The 18,601-nt window shown below is 37.2% G+C and overlaps 2 protein-coding genes across 9 annotated transcripts in view; both read left to right on the forward strand.

Annotated features, from left to right (window-relative positions):
• The window catches only part of SCAPER (S-phase cyclin A associated protein in the ER), a 513,402-nt gene that overhangs the window by 136,528 nt on the left and 358,273 nt on the right, over window positions 1–18,601 (forward strand). For all 8 annotated transcript variants that reach the window (XR_006887542.1, XM_046653964.1, XM_046653961.1 and 5 more), the window contains one exon: window positions 10,173–10,333. Coding sequence is in view for 7 of the 8 variants with exons in the window: in XM_046653964.1 (XP_046509920.1) it covers window positions 10,173–10,333 (161 nt within the window). In the remaining variant the exon portion in view is untranslated. The remainder of the gene's footprint in view (window positions 1–10,172; window positions 10,334–18,601) is intronic.
• LOC124235670 (transmembrane emp24 domain-containing protein 2-like) lies at window positions 7,795–8,552 on the forward strand. The gene has a single exon (XM_046653971.1). The coding sequence runs from the start codon at window positions 7,795–7,797 to the stop codon at window positions 8,398–8,400; it is 606 nt and encodes a 201-aa protein (XP_046509927.1). The 3' UTR covers window positions 8,401–8,552.

Consider the following 18,601-nt stretch of genomic DNA (forward strand, 5'->3'; position numbering starts at 1 on the left):
CTTTGTCTGATATAAGTATGGCGACACCTGCTTTCTTATGTTCATTATTAGCTTGGACTATCATCTTTCATCCCTTCACTCTGAGTCTCTGTTTGTCTTTCGGGCTGAGGTGTGTTTCCTGGAGGCAGCATATTGTTGGGTCTTGTTCTTTAATCCATCCTGCCACTCTGTGTCTTTTGATTGGAGAGTTCAGTCTGTTTACATTTAGAGTCATTATTGAAATGTTGGGGCCTAACGCTGCCATTTTATCACTTGTTTTCTGGTTCTTTTGCATTTCCTTTGTTTCTCCTCCCATGATTTTTGGACTACTAATTGAGGTAGGTAGATTTCTATATTGTTTTTTTTCTTATTTGTAATTTGTGTCTTTATTCTTCTTATTTATTTAGTGGGTTACCTAGTGGTTTGTATAAAACATCTCATTGATGAGATAGTCCATTTTCTGATAGCCTCTTATTTCCTGAGATTAAGACGTTCCCTCCCTCTCCTCTTCCCCTTCTAGGTTGTTATTGTCAGATTTTTTTTTTTTCTTTTCTTTCTTCTTGTGTTGTGAGTTTGTGGTTAAAATGACAAGATTATATTTATTCTTGGTGTTTCTGTTCCTTTTATCTTTAATGTTATACTTAACTTTTGCTAACCTGTTCTGATGGAGAGCTGCAACTTTCTGGTCTTGTCTTTCTCCTTATCTCCTTTCCTCTGAGATTTGTACCCTCTTTCCTTTTTTTGATTTTTCAGGTATGAGGGTCTTCCTGAGCATTTCTTGTAGAGGAGGTCTTATGGCAATGAACTCCCTTAACTTTTGTTTATCTGGGAAGGTTTTTATTTCTCCATCATATTTGAAGGATATTTTTGCTGGATAGAGTATTCTTGGCTGAAAGTTCTTGTCCTTTAGAGTTTTGAATATATTATTCCACTCTCTTCTAGCCTGTATGGTATCTGCTGAGAAATCTGCTGACAGCCTTATGGTAGTTCCTTTGTAGGTTATTTTCTTCTGTCTTGCTGCCCTTAGTATTTTCTCTTTGTCATTGATTTTTGCAAGTTTCACTACTATATGCCTTGGAGTTGGTCTTTTAACATTGAGAAAGTTTGGAGATCTATTCGCTTCTGTCACATTGAGTTCCATCTCTCTCCCCAGGTTTGGAAAGTTCTCAGCCATTATTTCTTTGAACAGTCATTCTGCCTCCTTCTCCTCCTCTTCTCCCTCTGGGATGCCTGTAATCCTTATGTTGCATCTCCTAATTGAGTTGGCTAATTCTCGGAGAGTTTCTTCATTTCTTTTTAGTCTTAGTTCTCTCTCCTCCTCTATCTGCAGCATTTCTATATTCCCATCCTCCAAATTGCTAATTCTGTCCTCCACATTATCAACCCTACTATTCCGAGAGCCCAGATTTTTCTTAATCTCCTCCATTGTGTTCATCTCCAGTATTTCTGATTGCTTCTTCTTTATGGTATCAAGCTCTTTTGTGACATAACTCCTGAACTCCTTCAGTTGTCTATCTGTATTCTCTTTTAACTTGTTGAGTTTTTTAATGATGGCTGTTTTGAATTCCTTGTCATTTAGGTTGCAGATTTCATTATCTTTGAGATTGTTTTCTGGGTATTTGTCATTTTCCTTCTGTTCTGGAGATTTAATATATTTTTTCATATTGCTTGATGGTGTGGATTTGTGCCTCCACATAGAGATAGAGTTTAGTTACTGCTTCCACTTGCTTCTACTGGAGTGTGTTGGGGGGTACTGTTTATTAATCTCCACTGACCAGGATTCCTGTCAGCTGTTGCTGCCTGGACCTGGGTCCGTCCTCATAGTCACAGTGCTCCTGTGGGGTTCCTTGTCAGCTGTGGGGACAATCGCAAGGGGGCCTCAGGTTGCTGGTGTCTAGTATCGCAGACCACCTAGACGCACTCCCTCCTTAGGGTCTGTAGTGGTGTTATCGGCTTTCCCAGTGGCCGGGAGCAGGATCACCTATATTCACAGCTCTGTCACTGTCAGGGCCCGCAATATCTCATTTGTCCACTATGGGCCACAGCAGAGCTATGGGTATCTACTGCAGTCTGTGGTTAGCTCACCCAGCTTTGCTACTCCTGCCTCAGGGTCTTCCAGCCTTGTAATTGCCGGGCGTGGCCTGTCCACTAATGCTGCCCAGAGGCCTTTGCTGTTGCTGTTCTGGGACTGTGGATTTTCCCCCTGGACCACAGAGCAGGGCAGCTGGGACTCCAACGCGCCCCCGCCCTTGCACACAGTCACACTGGGTGTCCTTTACCCCCTCTGGGACACAGCCGAAGTCCGTGAGTCAGAGGCGGCTGACGGGCTGCTGCCCTGTCCAGGATCCTCCTCTCCCGGAGCCTCCCAGCATTCTGAATGCTGGGTGGGGCCTCTCCACTAATGGCGAGTAGAGGCTTTCCCTGCCACTGGTTCAGGACCATGGATTTTCCCCCTGGGCTTAGGGGCAATCGTGGAGGTTTTAGGTAGGGCTGTAGTCACCTGCTTCCATCGTTGCTCCGCCGATACCTGCACATGCCCACCCTTTGTGCATGGCGTTGCTGTGAGCGTGTCTGCTGGAAGAAAGTCACTTGCAGGTACTAGGCTGTCCAGGGGTCGTGGGTTGGAGAGTTTTCACCTATCTCCACTCCTCCCGGGGGGAACTCCATCTGCCTTCCGACGTATAGCAGCACAGGTCTCTTGGGTGTCCTGAGATGCTGTGTGGATAGCCTTTGTTGACCGATGAATGTCCAATTAGTTGTAGATTTGAAGTGGGAGAGACAAAGAAAACTGCTCACTCCACCATTTTGCTTGTACGTTATTTCTTGACGATCACCACGTAAGTGCTCCCTTTCACCCCTGTGCTCTGCTCACCCCCCTCTTCCCCTGGTAACCACTGAACTGTTTTCTTTGTCCCAGTACTTGTTTATATTCCACATATGAGTGAAATCATCTGGTGTTTGTTTTTCTCAGACTGGCTTATTTAGATTAGCATAATTCCCTCTAGGTCCTTCCATGTTATTGCAAATGGCATGGTTTTGTCTTTTTTTATGGCTGAGTAGTATTTCATTGTATATATATACCGCGTCTTCTTTATCCAGTCATCTGTTAGTGGGCACTTGCATTGCTTACATGTCTTGGCTATTGTGAATAGTGCTGCACTGAAAATAGGGGTGCATATGTTACTTTGGATTGTGGATTTCAAGTTGTTTGGGTACATACCCAGTAGTGGGATAGCTGGGTCATATGGTAGTTCTATTTTTAGCTTTTTGAGGAATCTCCATACTGTTTTGAATAGTGGCTGCACCAGCTTGCATTGGCACCAGCAGTGTATGAGGGTTCCCTTTTCTCCACACCTCTCCAACATTTGTTATTTTTAGTCTTAGTGATTATAGCCATTTTAACAGGTGTCAGGTGGTATCTTAGTGTAGTTTTGATTTGCATTTCCCTGGTGATTAGTGATTTGAACATCTTTTCATGTGTTTTTTGGCCATCTGTATATCTTCTTTGGAAAAATGTCTGTTCATCTCCTCTGCCCATTATTTGATTGGGTTGTTTGCTTTCTTATTGTTCAGTTGTGTGAGTCCCTTATATGTTATGGAGATTAACCCTCGTCCGATATATGATTTGCAAATATTTTCTCCCAGTTGGTGAGTTGTCTCTTTGTTTTGATCCTAGTTTCTTATGCATTGCAGAAGCTCTTCAGTCTGATGAATTCCCTCTTGTTTATTTCGTCTTTTGTTTCCCTTGTCTGAGAAAAAATACTATTTGAAAAGATCCTTTTTAGTTCGATGTCAAAGAGTGTACTACCAATATTATCTTACAGGAGTTTTATAGTTTCAAGACGTATCTTCAAGTCTTTGATCCATTTTGAGTTAATTTTTGTGTATGTTGTGAAATAGTGATCTACCTTCATTCTTTTGCATGTGACTGTCCAATTTTCTGAACACCATTTATTGAAGAGACTATCTTTTCTCCATTGTATGGTCTTGGCACCATTGTCGAAGATTAGCTGACTGTAGATGTGTGGTTTTATTTCTGGGCTCTCAGTTCTGTTCTATTCATCTGGGTGCCTGTTTTTGTACCAGTACCATGCCATTTTGGTCACTCTGGCTTTTAATACATTTTGAAGTCAGGGATTGTGATACCTCCAGCTTTGTTCTTTTTTCTCAGGATTGCCTTGGCAATTTGGGGTCTTTGATTGCCCCGTATGAATTTTAGCATTCTTTACTCTATTTCTGTGAAGAATGTCTTTGGGATTCTGATAGGGATTGCACTGAATCTGTAGATTGCTTTGGGTAGTATGGACATTTTAACTGTGCTTATTCTTCCAATCCATAAGAAAGGAATCTCGTTCCATCTGTTTAAGTCATTATCAGTTTCTCTAGGTAATGTCTTACAGTTTTCATTGTATAAGTCCTTCACCTCCTTGATTAAATTTATTCCTAGGTACTTTATTTTTATAGTTGTGATTGCAAATGGAATTATATTCTTGAGTTCTCTTTCTGTAAGTTTGTTATTGAAATGTAGAAAAGCAACTGATTTTTGTAAGTTGACTCTGTACCCTGCAACTTTACTGTAGTTGTTATTTATTTGTATTAGTTTTCCAATCGATTTTTTGGGGTTTTCTATTATAAGATCTTGTTGTCTGCAAACAGCGAGAGTTTCACTTCTTCCCTCCTTATTTGTTTTCCTTTTATTCCTTTCTCTTGTCTAATTGCTCTGGCCAAAACCTCCAGTACTATGTTGAATAAGAGTGGTGATAGTGGGCACCCTTTCCTTGTTCCTGTTCTCAGGGGGATGGCGCTCAGTTTTTCCCTGTTGAGTATGATGTTAGCTGTGGGTTTGTCATATATAACCTTTATTATAGTGAGATAATTTCCTTCTATCCCCATTTTGTTCAGAGTTTGTATCATAAATGGCTGTTGGATCTTGTCAAATGCTTTCTCTGCATCTAAAGAGATGATCATATGGTTTTTATTCCTCAATTTGTTGGTGTGGTGTATCATGTTGATTGATTTGCAGATGTTGAAGCATCCCTGTGTCCCTGGTATGAATCCCACTTGATCGTGACATATGAGACTTTTGATGTATTGCTGAATTCGAGTTGCCAAAATTTTGTTGAGAATTTTTGCATCTATATTCATCAGCAATATTGGCCTGTAGTTCTCCTTTTTTCTGCTTCTTTTTCCTTGTCAGGCTTTGGTATCAGAGTGATGTTGGCCTCGTAGAATGTGTTAGGAAGTATTCCATCCTCCCTAATTTTTTGGAATAGCTTGAGAAGGGATAAGTATTAAATCTTCTCTGAAAGTTTGGTAGAATTCCCCAACAAAGCCATCTGGTCCTGGGGTTTTATTCTTTGGGATGCTTTTGATTGCTATTTCAATCTCTTTCCTTGTGATTGGTCTGTTCAGATGGTCTGTTTCTTCTTGACTCAGCTTTGGGAGGTTGTAAGAGTCTAAGAATTTATCCATTTCCTCTAGGTTATCCATTTTGTTGGCATACAGTTTTTTGTAGTATTCTCTTAGAATCTGTTGTATTTCTCTTCAGTCTGTTGTTATTTCTCCACTTTCATTTCTGATTTTGTTTATCTGAGCTTTCTCTCTTTTTTTTCTTTAAGTCTGGCTAGGGGCTTGTCAATTTTATTTATCTTCTCAAAGAACCACCTCTTTGTTTCATTGATCTTTACTGCTGCCTTTTTGTTTCAATAGCATTCATTTCTGCTCTGATTTTTATTATTTCTCTCCTTCTGCTGAATTTGGGCTTTGTGCTTCTTTTTCTGATCTAGTTAGTTGTAATTTGAGATTACCTATTTGGGATTTTTCTTGTTTCTTAAGGTGAGCCTGTATTGCGATGAATTGCCCTCTTAGTACAGCTTTTACCACATCCCATATGAGTTGGTATGGCATGTTATCATTTTCATTTGTCTCCAGATATTTTTTGATTTCTTGTTTGATTTCATGCAAATCATGCAATGATCCATTGCTTGTTCAGTAGCATATTTGTCAGTCTCTACATCTTTGTCTCTTTCTCAGCTTTTTTCATGTAATTAATTTGTAGCTTTACAGATTATGATTAGAGAAGATGCTTGTTATTACTTCAATTTTTTTAAATTTATAGATGCTTGCCTTGTTTCCCAACATGTGGTCTAACCTTGAGAATGTTCTCTGTGCACTTGAGAAGAATGTGTATTCTGCTGTTTTTGAATGGAGTTTTCTATATATGTCTATTAAATCCACCTGTTTTAGATTTTTGTTTAATTCCACTTTTTCCTTGTTGGTTTTCTGTGTGGATGATGTGTCCAATGATGTGAGTGGGGTGTTGAGGTCCCCTACTATTATTGTGGTATTTTTAATATCTTCTTTTAAGTTTGTTAATAGTTGCTTTATGAACTTTGGTGCTCCTTTCACCTTGATGTAGTGTCCCTTTGACCATTTTATATTGCCTCTCTTTGTCTCTCTTTACCTGCCTTATGTTGAAATCTACTTTGTCTGATTACGTATTGTGACACCTGCTTTCTTTGTTTGCCATTAGCTTGGTATCGTCTTGCACTCCTTCACTCTGAGCCTGTGTTTGTCATTGGAGCTGAGATGTGTTTCCTGGAGGCAACAAATTGTTGGATCTTGTTCTTTAATTCACCTTGCCACTCTGTGTCTTCTTATTGGAGAGTTCAGTCCGTTTACTTTGAGGGTGATTATTGATGTATGAGGGCTTAATGCTGTCATTATATCACTCTTTTTCTGGCTTTCCTGCATTTCCTTTGTTTCTCGTCCTGTGTGTTTTGGTCTACCCTTTGAATTAGGCAGTTTTTTATTCCGTGTTTCGTTTTTTCCTTATTTGTTTTTTTTGTCTCTTTTTTGCTTTTTAGTTTAGTGGCTACCCTGAAGTTTGTATTCAAAATCTCGTGTATAACATAGTCCATTTTCTCATGGCGTCTTATTTCCTTAGTGTAAAGTGATTCACTCCCTTTCCTCCTTCCCATCTCAGTTATTTTTCGCAAATATTATTCCAACTTGTGTTGTGAATTTGTGAAACATATTTCTTTTAATATGCTGAAAAATTGGCTACCTTTAGTATATCTACTCACTTCAGCTCTTACTCATTGAGTTCAGTGCTTACTCATAATATGTAGTTAGTTACCAAACTTGTTTATTCAAGTTGTCTTAATTATTTTAATTCATAATTTACGTATTAATTAAATCAGTGAAGTAGGTGTGCAAAGAGAGTCATTGTTTCTTTGAAAACTACAGCAAGATTTTGGAAAGCTTCGATAAAGGTGAACTATCGAAGTTTTGCTGTAAAATGAGGAGTGGATAGGACAATGGTGAAAGATTGGAGAAAATGTTATTAAACTTGAGGAGGATTCTGCCCTTAGATTGTTTAATAGGTGTCTCTAAATTCTCAATGCATTTTAAAGAAACCAAAACTGGACACTGTCACTGAGATATCACACTTGTGATCCTTGTAAGAAGTGTACATGGGGCCAGGCTCATGGCATAGTGGTTAAGTTTGGCTCACTTTGCTTCGGCAGTCCATGTTTGTGGGTTTATGTTCTGGGTGCAGACATACACCACTCATCAGCCATGCTGTGGTCGCATCCCACCTATAAAGTGGAGGAAGATTGGCACAGCTGTTAGCTCAGGGCTAATCTTCCTCAAGCAGAAAAAAAAAAGAGGAAGATTGGCAACACATGTTAGTTAAGGGCTAATTTTCCTTAGCAAGAAAAAAATGTACACAAAAAGCCAATTTTAGGTGGCGGCGGTGGCGGCAGCTCTGGAGGCCGCAGTCCTGGTCGTGGCTTCGGCCCCAGCCCCACCATGGTGACGCTCGCTGAGCTGCTGGTGCTCCTGGCTGCTCTCCTGGCCACGGCCTCTGGCTACTTCGTCAGCATTGACACACATGCCGAGGAGTGCTTCTTCAAGCGGGTCACCTCGGGCCCCAAGATGGGCCTCAACTTCGAGGTGGCTGAGGGTGGCTTCCTGGACATCGATGTGGAGATTACAGGGCCTGACAATAAAGGAATTTATAAAGGAGACTGGGAGTCTAGTGGGAAATACACCTTTGCTGCTCACATGGACGGAACATATAAGTTTTGTTTTAGTAATAGGATGTCCACCATGACTCCAAAGATAGTGATGTTCTCCATTGATATTGGGGAGGTCCCGCAAGGACAAGACATGGAAACAGAAGCTCACCAGAACAAGCTAGAAGAAATGATTATTGAGCTAGCAGTGGCGATGACAGCTGTAAAGCATGAACAGGAGTACATGGATGTTCGAGAGCGAATACACAGAGCAATCAACGACAACACGAACAGCAGAGTGGTCCTCTGGTCCTTCTTCGAAGCCCTGGTTCTCATTGCCATGATGTTGGGGCAGATCTACTACCTGAAGAGGTTCTTTGAAGTCCGCATGGTGGTTTAAAAGCCTCTTTGTGATGCTCTCAAACTCATAATTAACTCACTGTTTACCAGACATCTTGGTCATAATAATGTCATGAGTTTCTACATTTTTATTTTCTGAACTGTACATTCACAGCTTATGTTTCTTTGTGATTAATAGCTATTGGGAGAAAACCCTTTTTAGGAAAGTTATAGTGAAAATTTGACGTTTGATTGGCATAATTTCTTACATGAATTCTGCCTCCAGTGTACAGGCCCTTCTGGAACTCAAACACTGTAAGTGAAATATAGGTATATAGTCCTTATTATATCTTCCTTTTCTTTTGTTTTTGTAATAAGAGGCAGTTTGTTCAGGATAGTACTTTACCAATAGTACTTTACTAAAATAATTGCATCCTTTGGACCCTTATTAAGTCATTAAAAATTCATTTTGTTGAGTCCTTATGAGAAACAACAGTCTGAATCTTGATTTTCTCCCCAGCCTGATGGCAGAGCTCTGTGACTTTGGAGTATGCTACCAGATTGGTACTTTTATATGTCATTTTTGCTTTGAGGATAAGACTTAACCCAACAACATTTTTCCCCGTAAATTTTTACTTTGAACCTTTGGACTCAATCACCTCCACTTAAATTGATGACACGAGCAGCTAATAACTGTTTTGGGTTTCTGCCTAACCTTGTAAAAAGTTTATTAAAGCCAGTTCTCTGGGTGTTTCAGCAAATGGTAGCTCTTTTCCTTTCTGTGCTGGCACGTTGCTTTCTCTGCTCTTGGCATGTAGGAGCTATGCATTCACACAATTGGGAAAATCTGAATTTCTGATGCCAAAGGGTTAAAGCCTCTTGGATTTGATTGCAGTGATATACAGCCACTATTTTATTTTTGATCAGTGGCATTTTGGCCACTAAGGTTTAATTAGGGTACTGAACATCACTGTCCGTACTAGGGTTTTTGTTTTTCGGCACATGTGAATTGTGTTTTGTATAAAACAAAATGACTTTTTCTTGGTCTCTGATGATGGGTTTAAAATTAAAAGAGCATCTGGTTTTGGTGTAGGGATGATCCAGGATTATGTTGTGACTGGTGTATATTAGTTACTTGGACATTTCTTTTGGATCTTTGCAAGGGGAAAACTACAAGTAACGAGTTTTATATAATTAATTTAAATTTTTACAGGTTTTCATGTTCAGGATAAACAATTTTTCAACCTTAGGTGAAAATACTTGGCAACAGTTTAAGGTCACTGTTACCTTAGGACAACTGTTGCATGCCAATGTGTGTGTGCGTGTGAAAACACTTCAAAATTGAATTAACAGATGTAAATTTAAAATTGGTTGTGTATCTAATTTGCCCCAGGTTCAGTAAATAAACAATTCTTTTTAAAAACAAAAACAAAAAAAAAAAAGAAAAAGCCGATTTTAGTAGTGTCTGTATCAGTAGATTGGTAAATTAATGCACATTTCTGTTATTAAAAAATGTTTTAAATGAAAATAAGTTTGATATATATGCATACTTTTTAAGGTTACCCATTTAACTGAAATTTTCTTTTAAACTGAACTCAGATTTTCTATATTATCCTGGTTTCCATATAATATGTTATAGTATGTTAATGAAGTATTAGACCAAGATAAGTTTATGAATATATTTGCCTTAAATTGCTGTAATAGTATGTTACTCTGGAAATGTGGATACAGACACACCCACACACAGTTTACTTAAAATTTAAATATATTAATTAAATATTTAATGTTTTAACTTACATATTTGATTTATTAATGCAGTCATTTTCTCCATAGGAGTTCGCCTGGCACAGGGGCTGCACCCCGTCTGGCTCCTACAGGTGTCAGTTGGGCTGACAAGGTAAAGGCTCATCATACAGGCTCTACTGCTTCTTTAGATGTAGCACCTGCCCAATCTTGCCCACCAATGCCAGTGCAGAAGACTTCCCGCAAAAATGGCAAGTGACTTTGAATCAACTCTTTTATGTAGTAGACAGGTGGATGTATGTGGAGATATTTATTTTATTTGCAATTGGTGCTAACTTTATATGTTTGTCTTTATTCATCATTTAAGTGATACTAATTTACCTTAGTTAAAATAATAAAATAATCTTTAAAATTGTACAAAAGCTGTGGAGCTCATTTTAGTCTCAAGTTTGCTCTCTGTAAACTTTAAGGAGAATGATTTCATTTGTCAGTTCATTTATAAGATCCTTTATAACCCTTTTGACTTAAAGTAGAAAAAAATAGGCTAGTCCATCCTCTAGGCAGTATACAGTTTTAAGTAGCATGTCACTACTTCATTTCATTAATATTGGGATATTATTTTGGTACTAAAATAATATTCTTTGTTTATCTTTGCTCACACATCTGTTTTCTTTACCATCAGAATAATTAAGAGGAACAAATAAATAGAATGGCTATTATTCTGAGGCCCCACCTGGAATGTATCCCTTAAGAATTTCCTTCATAAAATGTTTTTATATAGAAATTTAGAGTGGATTTTTTATACATCTATAGAGGCTTGGATTTTAGGATGATAGTAATAATAAATTTGTGTTATGAGTTAAGGAACAACTTAAGAATACTACTTCCTTCTTTCTTCAATGAAAGGTCCCTTTGAAGTTTTTTGGTTCAGAAAAAAATGTTTTATTGGACATAACAAAGGTATTGCCAACTTCACGTTATGGATTTTTTTTCCCTCTTGGTCTTAGTAAGTTGCATTGGCTTATTTCAAGTAATATTCCTTACTTTTACCCAGTAAGTTGCCCTTGGTTTCTCTATACAGACTGAGTAGTAGAAAATTGAGAATAGGCATTTTCTCTTAGGAAAAGGTAGGAAAATGTGGAATCATAAAGCTTAGTTTCTGTATCTTGAAAGGGTCTGAGAAATGTATTAAAAATCAAAATGGCAAAAAATTTAAAGGAGTCATAGTGTTAGCACATATCATGGTTTTGTTTGAAGCACTACTGTCAGGTTATTCATGAGTGTGACCCATTTGATTAAGATGAAATAATAGATCTTGATTATAACTAGGCTTAAAAATACCCTTGTTAATATATCAGGAAATTTTATTTTTGACCACTTTGGTCTTCAGTTTTGAGGTTTTGATGCACAGTGAATTATGGTATATATTTTAAGTAATTTATAGTAAAAGTAGCTATAGTACTGAAGCTTGTAATGATTCTATATTCTAATTCTATAATTTTGATTCTAATTAAATGCCATAAAAAGTGGTTTTTGTTAAAGTTAGCAGATTCAGCACATGCATTTACTTTGCCCTTTCCCCAAACTCAACTAAAATGATATAAAAGGGTTTAAAAATAGGATTTAAGGAAGAAGAGACAGGAAAAGAGATAATGTGAACAAAGTTTTGGAAGTTGTAAAGCAGAAAGACTAGTGGTGACATTTGATTGAGCTAGCTGGATTCTAAGCTCAGAGAATGGGCAAAATTGTAAAGTAATGCAATTTGCTCCACACAACTCCCCAAAGGGTCAGATATTGATGGGAGCAGGTATCTCTGAAAGTGAGGGTAAAGGGTAGGGCTTATATGTTAACAGCATCCCGAATTCTCCCCAGCTCCCCTCAACTCCAAATAACAGAATGACTGTTTCCCTCACCCCGGCGGACTATGGGAGGTTTATTCTCTAGAGAAGGTAAAAAGATGGTATCTGACCTTGAGGGATACTAGGCACATTGGAAGATGGGAGTATTTTATTGAAAGCACGGAGATTAAATGAAAGACTGTCTATAAAGATGAGATGCCTCATCCTCACTTCCACTTCAAGCCCTGCTCTCTTACTGAACTGCCAGATTTCCAGGTCAAGAGAACCCACACCTACGGAAAATATCCAGATTTGATATAGATCATGAGATATTGGTCTTTGAGGCTGATACTGTAATTGGATGATTGTCTGATGGCCTTGAGAGACTTTGGCAATCTGAAGCCAGATTGCAGACTGGGGTAGATTGTATGCAAAGATGGGTGCCAACTATGGTTTTATATATTCATTTATATAAATGAATTCCTTTTTTAAAAAAAATGTTTATTTTTTTAAGAAACTATTTCTTCCATAATATTATTAATAATTCAATCTATCCTTTTATTCATTTTTTGGAAATTTTTAAAATTCCTGCCATCCTTGGGCATGTATGCCATTCTCACCATCAAGTGGTAGAGTCTGTTTCTCCTCTCTTTGAATCTTTGGTTGGACCTGTGACTTGATGTGATCAATAGAATGTTACAAGAGTGATGTTCAGTAAGTTCCCAGCCTAGCCCATAATAGGCCTTGAAGCTTCCATTTTCTCCTTGTTGGAAGCCAGCTGCCATGTAAAGAAGCCCAGGATAGGCCATAGACCTTGTGAAGAGAAAGGGCCACAAGAAGGAGAACCTAGCTGTCTCAGCCAACAGTGCCAAGGCTCAAGCATGTGGTGAAGCCATCAGGAACATTCTGCTGACACCCTAGCTGACACCATGTGGAGATGCCATGAGCCCCATCACTGAGCACTCCTCAGATTCCTGACTCAAATAATTGCATGGAAATAACATGGTTAGTGTTTTAAGATGCTAAGTTTTGGCTTGTTATATAAAAATAGATAATAAGAATATCCACTATTTGAATAACATGGGTTATAGAAAGAGGGAGAAAGGAAAGGAGGAAATCACAGAAGAGATAATTAAAGGAAATTTCCTTTAACAGAAGGATATAAGTTTGTAGACAGAAAGGGCTCATTAATGTTTAATTAATGGATGAAAATAGAGTTGACACCAAAACATGGTGTGAAAGTTGTGAATAGTTCAGATGAGGAGAGGCTCTAAATAATTAGAGAAAATAATCAGTTTATATACAAATGACCAAGTATTAGAATGACATCTGCTTTTGCCAGACTATCACTAGAGGCCACAATAAAATTGAGCAATGTCTTCAAAATTCTAAAGGAAAATAATTTTTAATCTAAAATTCTATTTCCCAAAAAAATAAAAAAATTCTGTCTAGCCAAATTATCCACTAAATGTGAGAGTAGATTAAAGATATTTTCAAATATGCAAGATCTCAAAAAGTTTTTTACCTTCTTGGACTCAATCACTACTGGAGAGGACCAGCATGGAAGAGAGGCAAAGGTAATAATTCTATGGTGGTGTTTCCAGGATGATAGCTGTGTAATGGGTCTAGAGAGCAACCAATCCAGACTTTTTGGTCACAGTGCTCTGGAAGAGAGGAATCCAGGAAGATGAATGAAATTCTTAAAACATCTATTGTGTTTACTCTTATTAAGAAGAGATTTAAAATTTAGGAAAGTTAATTCTAAGTATAGTAAAATATAGCCAATTCTAGTGGTCTAGTGGTTAAGATTTGGCACTCTCACCGCTGTAGTCTGGGTTCATTTCCTGGTCAGGGAATGACACCACCCATATGTGACTTGTCACACTGTGGCAGCTGCATGTTGCTGTGATGCTGAAAGCTATGCAACTGGTATTTCAAATACCAGCAGGGTCACCCATGGTAGACAGGTTTTAGCTGAGCTTCCAGACTAAGACAGACTAGGAATAAGGACCTTTCCACCCACTTCTGAAAAACTTCGCCGTGAAAACCCTATGGATAGCAGCACAGCATTGTCTGATACAGTGCCAGAAGGTGAGTGATGGTGCAAAAAGATCAGCTGGGGTTCCGCTGTGCTGTGCACAGGGTTTCTGGGAGTCGAAATTGACTCAATGACGCTAACAATAACAGTGGAAAATATTGAGGCTAAATCATGGAGAGAAAAGTGATGGAAAAATGCAGGGAAGGGTATAAGAGGCACATCTGTAAATGGAGTCTGTGAAGGGGTGGAGTGAATGGTGCAAAAGCAACATTTGAAGAGATAATCACTGAGAATTTCCCCAAACTGTCAAAAGGCATCGAGTCTCATATTCAAGAAGCACTATAAACTCCAAGCAGGAAATATACAAAATAAATCTCATTTAGCTGCAATATAATAAAAATACTAAAAATCAAAGAAAGAAAATCCTTACAAGTACAGGAATACCTTGTATTCTTGCGCTTTGTAGATACTGCATTCTTTACAAGACCCTTCACCAGCAAAAAGATTGTGACTCACTGAAGACTCAGATGATGGTTAGCATTTTTTTTAGCAATAAAGTATTTTTTAGTTAAGGTATGTATATTGTTTTTTTGGACGTAATGCTATTGCATACTTAGTAGACTACAGCATAGTGTAAACATAACTTTTAAATGTATTGCGAAACTAAAAATTCATGTGACTTGCTTTATTGTAGTGTTCACTTTTTTGTGGTGGTCTGGAACCAAAACCACAATATCTCTGAAGTATGCTTGTAGTCAGAGCTAAAAAAAAAAAGACTATTTTCAAAGGAGCAAGAGTAAGCTGATCGTTGATGGAAGCCATATGACAGTGGAATGACATCTTTAAGGTGCTGAAAGAAAATAACTGTCAAGGTAGAATTCTATATCCAGCAGAAATGTCCTTCAAAAGCAAAGGTGAAATAAAGACCATTCCAGACAAAAATTGAGAGAATTTGCAGTCAGCAGACCTACACTAAAAGAAATACTGCAGAGTTTTTCAGGTGGAAGGAAAATGATCCCAGATGGAAAGCCAGAAATACATGAAGGAATGAAGAACACCAGAAGGAGTAAAGATATGCATAACATTAAATGTCTTTTGACCGTGAAACATAATGTCTTGTAGAGCTTTCGATATATGTAGAATGAAAATTTGTAACAGTAGTCTAAAAGACAGGAGAGGAATAAGAGGAGTTTCTATTTCCTAGGGTCCTGGCATTGTCTGGGAAGTTACAAAAGTAGTAGACGTTTGTATTTGTATTAGACGTTTAAGTCAATGATTTATGTTATAAACTGAAGAAAACCACAAGGATGAGTAAAAGAATGTTCAACTAATAACCTTTTCAATTAATGCAAAAGAAACCAAGACAGGAGAGAAAAGAAACATAAAATATATGAGACAAATGAGAAACAAACTATAAGATGGTAGAAGTAAATGCAGATATATCAATTCCTACATTAAATGTAATTAGTCTGAATATTAAAATTTAAAAACAAAGATTATAAGACTGCATTAAAAATAAAGCCCAACTATATTCTGCTTACAAGAGATACACCTTCAATATGAAGACATAGAAAAATCAAAAGAAAATATGGGAAAAGATGTACTATGCATTTCTATTCAAATCAAAGCAGGTGTTGCTCTAATACCAGGCAAAAAAGACAAAGTAGCCAAGAAACATTTTAAAGAGAGATCTGTTCATTATTAATGGATCACTTCAAGAGAGAGGTAAAGTCATTCTAAGTGTATATGTATGTAACAAGTGTTGTGTCTAACAAGTAATGTTTATTCTTGCCCATTCTTTTTTCTTTGGATGCTTCAATCTGGAAACTGTTTCCTGATATGTATTCTAGTCCACTACTTCTCTGTTCTGTATGTCTGATGTATATTTTCTTGAGTATGTTAATAATGGCTATTTGAAAAAGTCCATGTCTGAAAAGTAAAATATCTGAACTACCTGTGGGTTTGTTACTTTAAAAACATTTTTGAGGGATTTTCAGTTATTTGACCCTGTTTTTTTTAGTGTGCCTCATAATTAATTGAGTGTTTAACGTGGTGTATTAAAAAAATTATAGAGGCTCCTTCTACAAATATATATATTTTTTTCCTGGCAAGAAGATAGAGAACAGGCAGATCACCTTAATCCAGTCAGGGTTTGGTTTGAGGTTTTATTAAAGGTGATGTGTTTCAGTTTTGTCCTTATTCGTTTTGGGTTCTCCACTGAAAACCTAGGGTGTTTGCCAAGGCCACTACATTCCTGAATTCCTACTTTTGTTTCCTCAGGACTGTACAGTTACTAAAATGTCTGCTTAGCTCATTAGCGTCTCAGCTGCTGCTTTCTGCAGGGTGTCTTGGAGTCTTGCCCTGTGTATGCAAAGCTTAGCAGTTGTCAGACTTTTTAAGGGAAGATTGAATGCAGATTTTTTGGCTCACTTACCTGCAGTTACTCCAAGATCTTTGCTCCTGAAGTCCCAGTTGCTTTAGACTCATTGAACTCCAGTATCTGTCTCAGCTAGACAGGATTACTGGTTTCTGCTAGGACTCACTTACCCTGGACTGTGAATTGCAAATGTCTTCAGAGGAAATTCTAGGGTGAATGTTGATCTCATGTTGTCCTTCCCTTTTCTTGGGAATTGTAGTTCTTCAATTCTTGCTTATATTGGTTGCTTTCCAGTGCCTTTAAACAGTTCATTTATAGAGTTTGTCTAGCTCTTATAGTTGTTTTTGGCAGAAAGAGGGTTAATTTTGATACAGGCTACTTGGTCATGGCAATAACTGCCAGTCCGAATATATATTCAAGCATACATGAAAGATTTAACAGAACTGACACATACTGAGCCATTCAACAAGTTTCAACAAATTTCAGATGATTGAACATATTCTGTCTCTCTGAACACAGTGGAGTTGTTAGAAATCAAATGCAAAAAGATAGCCATACAATACTCAGATTTTTGGAGTTTCAGAATATGTTTCTGAATAATCCATGAGTCAGAGAAGAAATCACAATAACAATTAGAAAATGTGAATTGAATGAAAATGAACATTTAAAATCTTACAGGATTAAGGTAAAGCTATGCTTTGAGGAAAATTTCTAGTCTCAATTGCACATATTAGAAAAGAAGAAAACCTAAAATCCACACTATTTGTCCATCTCAAGAAGTTAGAAATGAACAAGTTAAACCCAAGGGATGTAGAAGGAAAGAAAAGATATACATGAGAATAGAGAAAATCAACAAAGCCAAAAGGTGGTTTTACAAATAGACTAATAAATTGAACAGACTTGTAGTAATACTGATTACGAAAAAGAAGAGACAGGGCATAACATCAGAAATGGAATAGGGGTGTTGGTAGAGAGCCCACAGATATTAGAAAGATAATAGGAAGATATTATGAACGATATTGTACACTAAATTTAGAAACTAAGAAACTGACAGATTCCTTGAAAAACACAATGTAACAAAGCTTGCATAGCAAGAATTTAAAAAACTTGAAGTAACTTGTAAATATTTAAACATATGGGAGGCCAGCCCTGTGGCGGAGTGGTTAAAATTCTTTGCACTCTGCTTTGGCGACCCGGGTGTGCAGACTCGGATCCCAGATGTAGACCTACTCCACTTATCAGCCATGCTGTGGAGGCATCCCATGTACAGAGTAGAGGAAGAGTGGCAAAGATGTTAGCTTAGGGCTAATCTTTCTCAAGCAAAAAGAAGAGGGCTGGCAATGGATGTTAGTTCAGGGCGAATCTTCCTCACCAAAAGAAATGTGAGTCTATAATTAAACATTTTTTCACACAGAAAATTCCAGGTTAATGTGGTTTGCCTGTGAATTTTTCTGAACATTTAAGGTAAAAATAAAATCAGTCTTAGAGAAACTCTTCCTGAGAATTAAAAAGTGGAGCTCGTTTTATGAAGCTGATATAACCTTAAAATCAAAACCTAACAAGGATATTATAATAGAACATTTTCTCTTGAACATTGATGGTAAAGATCCTAAACAAAATATTAGTGAATTAAATACAGAGATAAATAAAAATGATAACAAATCACACCTGGGTTGGGATTATTTCAGAGCTTTTCATTATTGGTTTTATTTTAGTGCTGTTTCATTAATGACATTTGTAAAATTTAAAAAACTTTATAAGTTCTGGAATGTAAAAACTGTGATATGAAATGGAATTTTGAGTTTTGTGCACTTCTAAGATTATTCTAAGTATTCAGAAGCTCTGTGACAGTTTAATAGCATGATTTGCTGTTCACAAAAAACTTTCTTCATTATGGGAATAATTTTTCAATATATTTTTTGCCGAAGATTCATTAAAAATGTAATTTGTCCGTAACTAATTTCTTAGTGTCCAAGAGACCCATGTTATAGTTTCTATTGGATATACTCCTCTTGACTTGCTTCTGCTATTTCAATTTTTTTTTTAATTACATGATAGTATTTGTGTTGGCCATCTTAAGATTGGTTAATGGATTAGGTCCAAGTTTTAAACAATATTTCTTTCTATAGGAAAGCTTTCACAGAGGGATGTTTTTCTTTCCTTTTAAAAGTAAAGTTATTAATCATAGTACTCCTGAGAGTAAGCCAGTCAAATTAACTGAAAACTAAAATCTTTTGTTAAACTTAATTTCATAATTTAGTTGTTT

The sequence above is a fragment of the Equus quagga genome, chromosome 2 (assembly GCF_021613505.1).
Source record: "Equus quagga isolate Etosha38 chromosome 2, UCLA_HA_Equagga_1.0, whole genome shotgun sequence".
Classification (NCBI taxonomy): Eukaryota; Metazoa; Chordata; class Mammalia; order Perissodactyla; family Equidae; genus Equus; species Equus quagga.

Excerpts from the sequence above, each read along its gene's own strand:
- LOC124235670 (XM_046653971.1), top strand. The coding sequence starts at position 7,795 with ATGGTGACGCTCGCTGAGCTGCTGGTGCTCCTGGCTGCTCTCCTGGCC.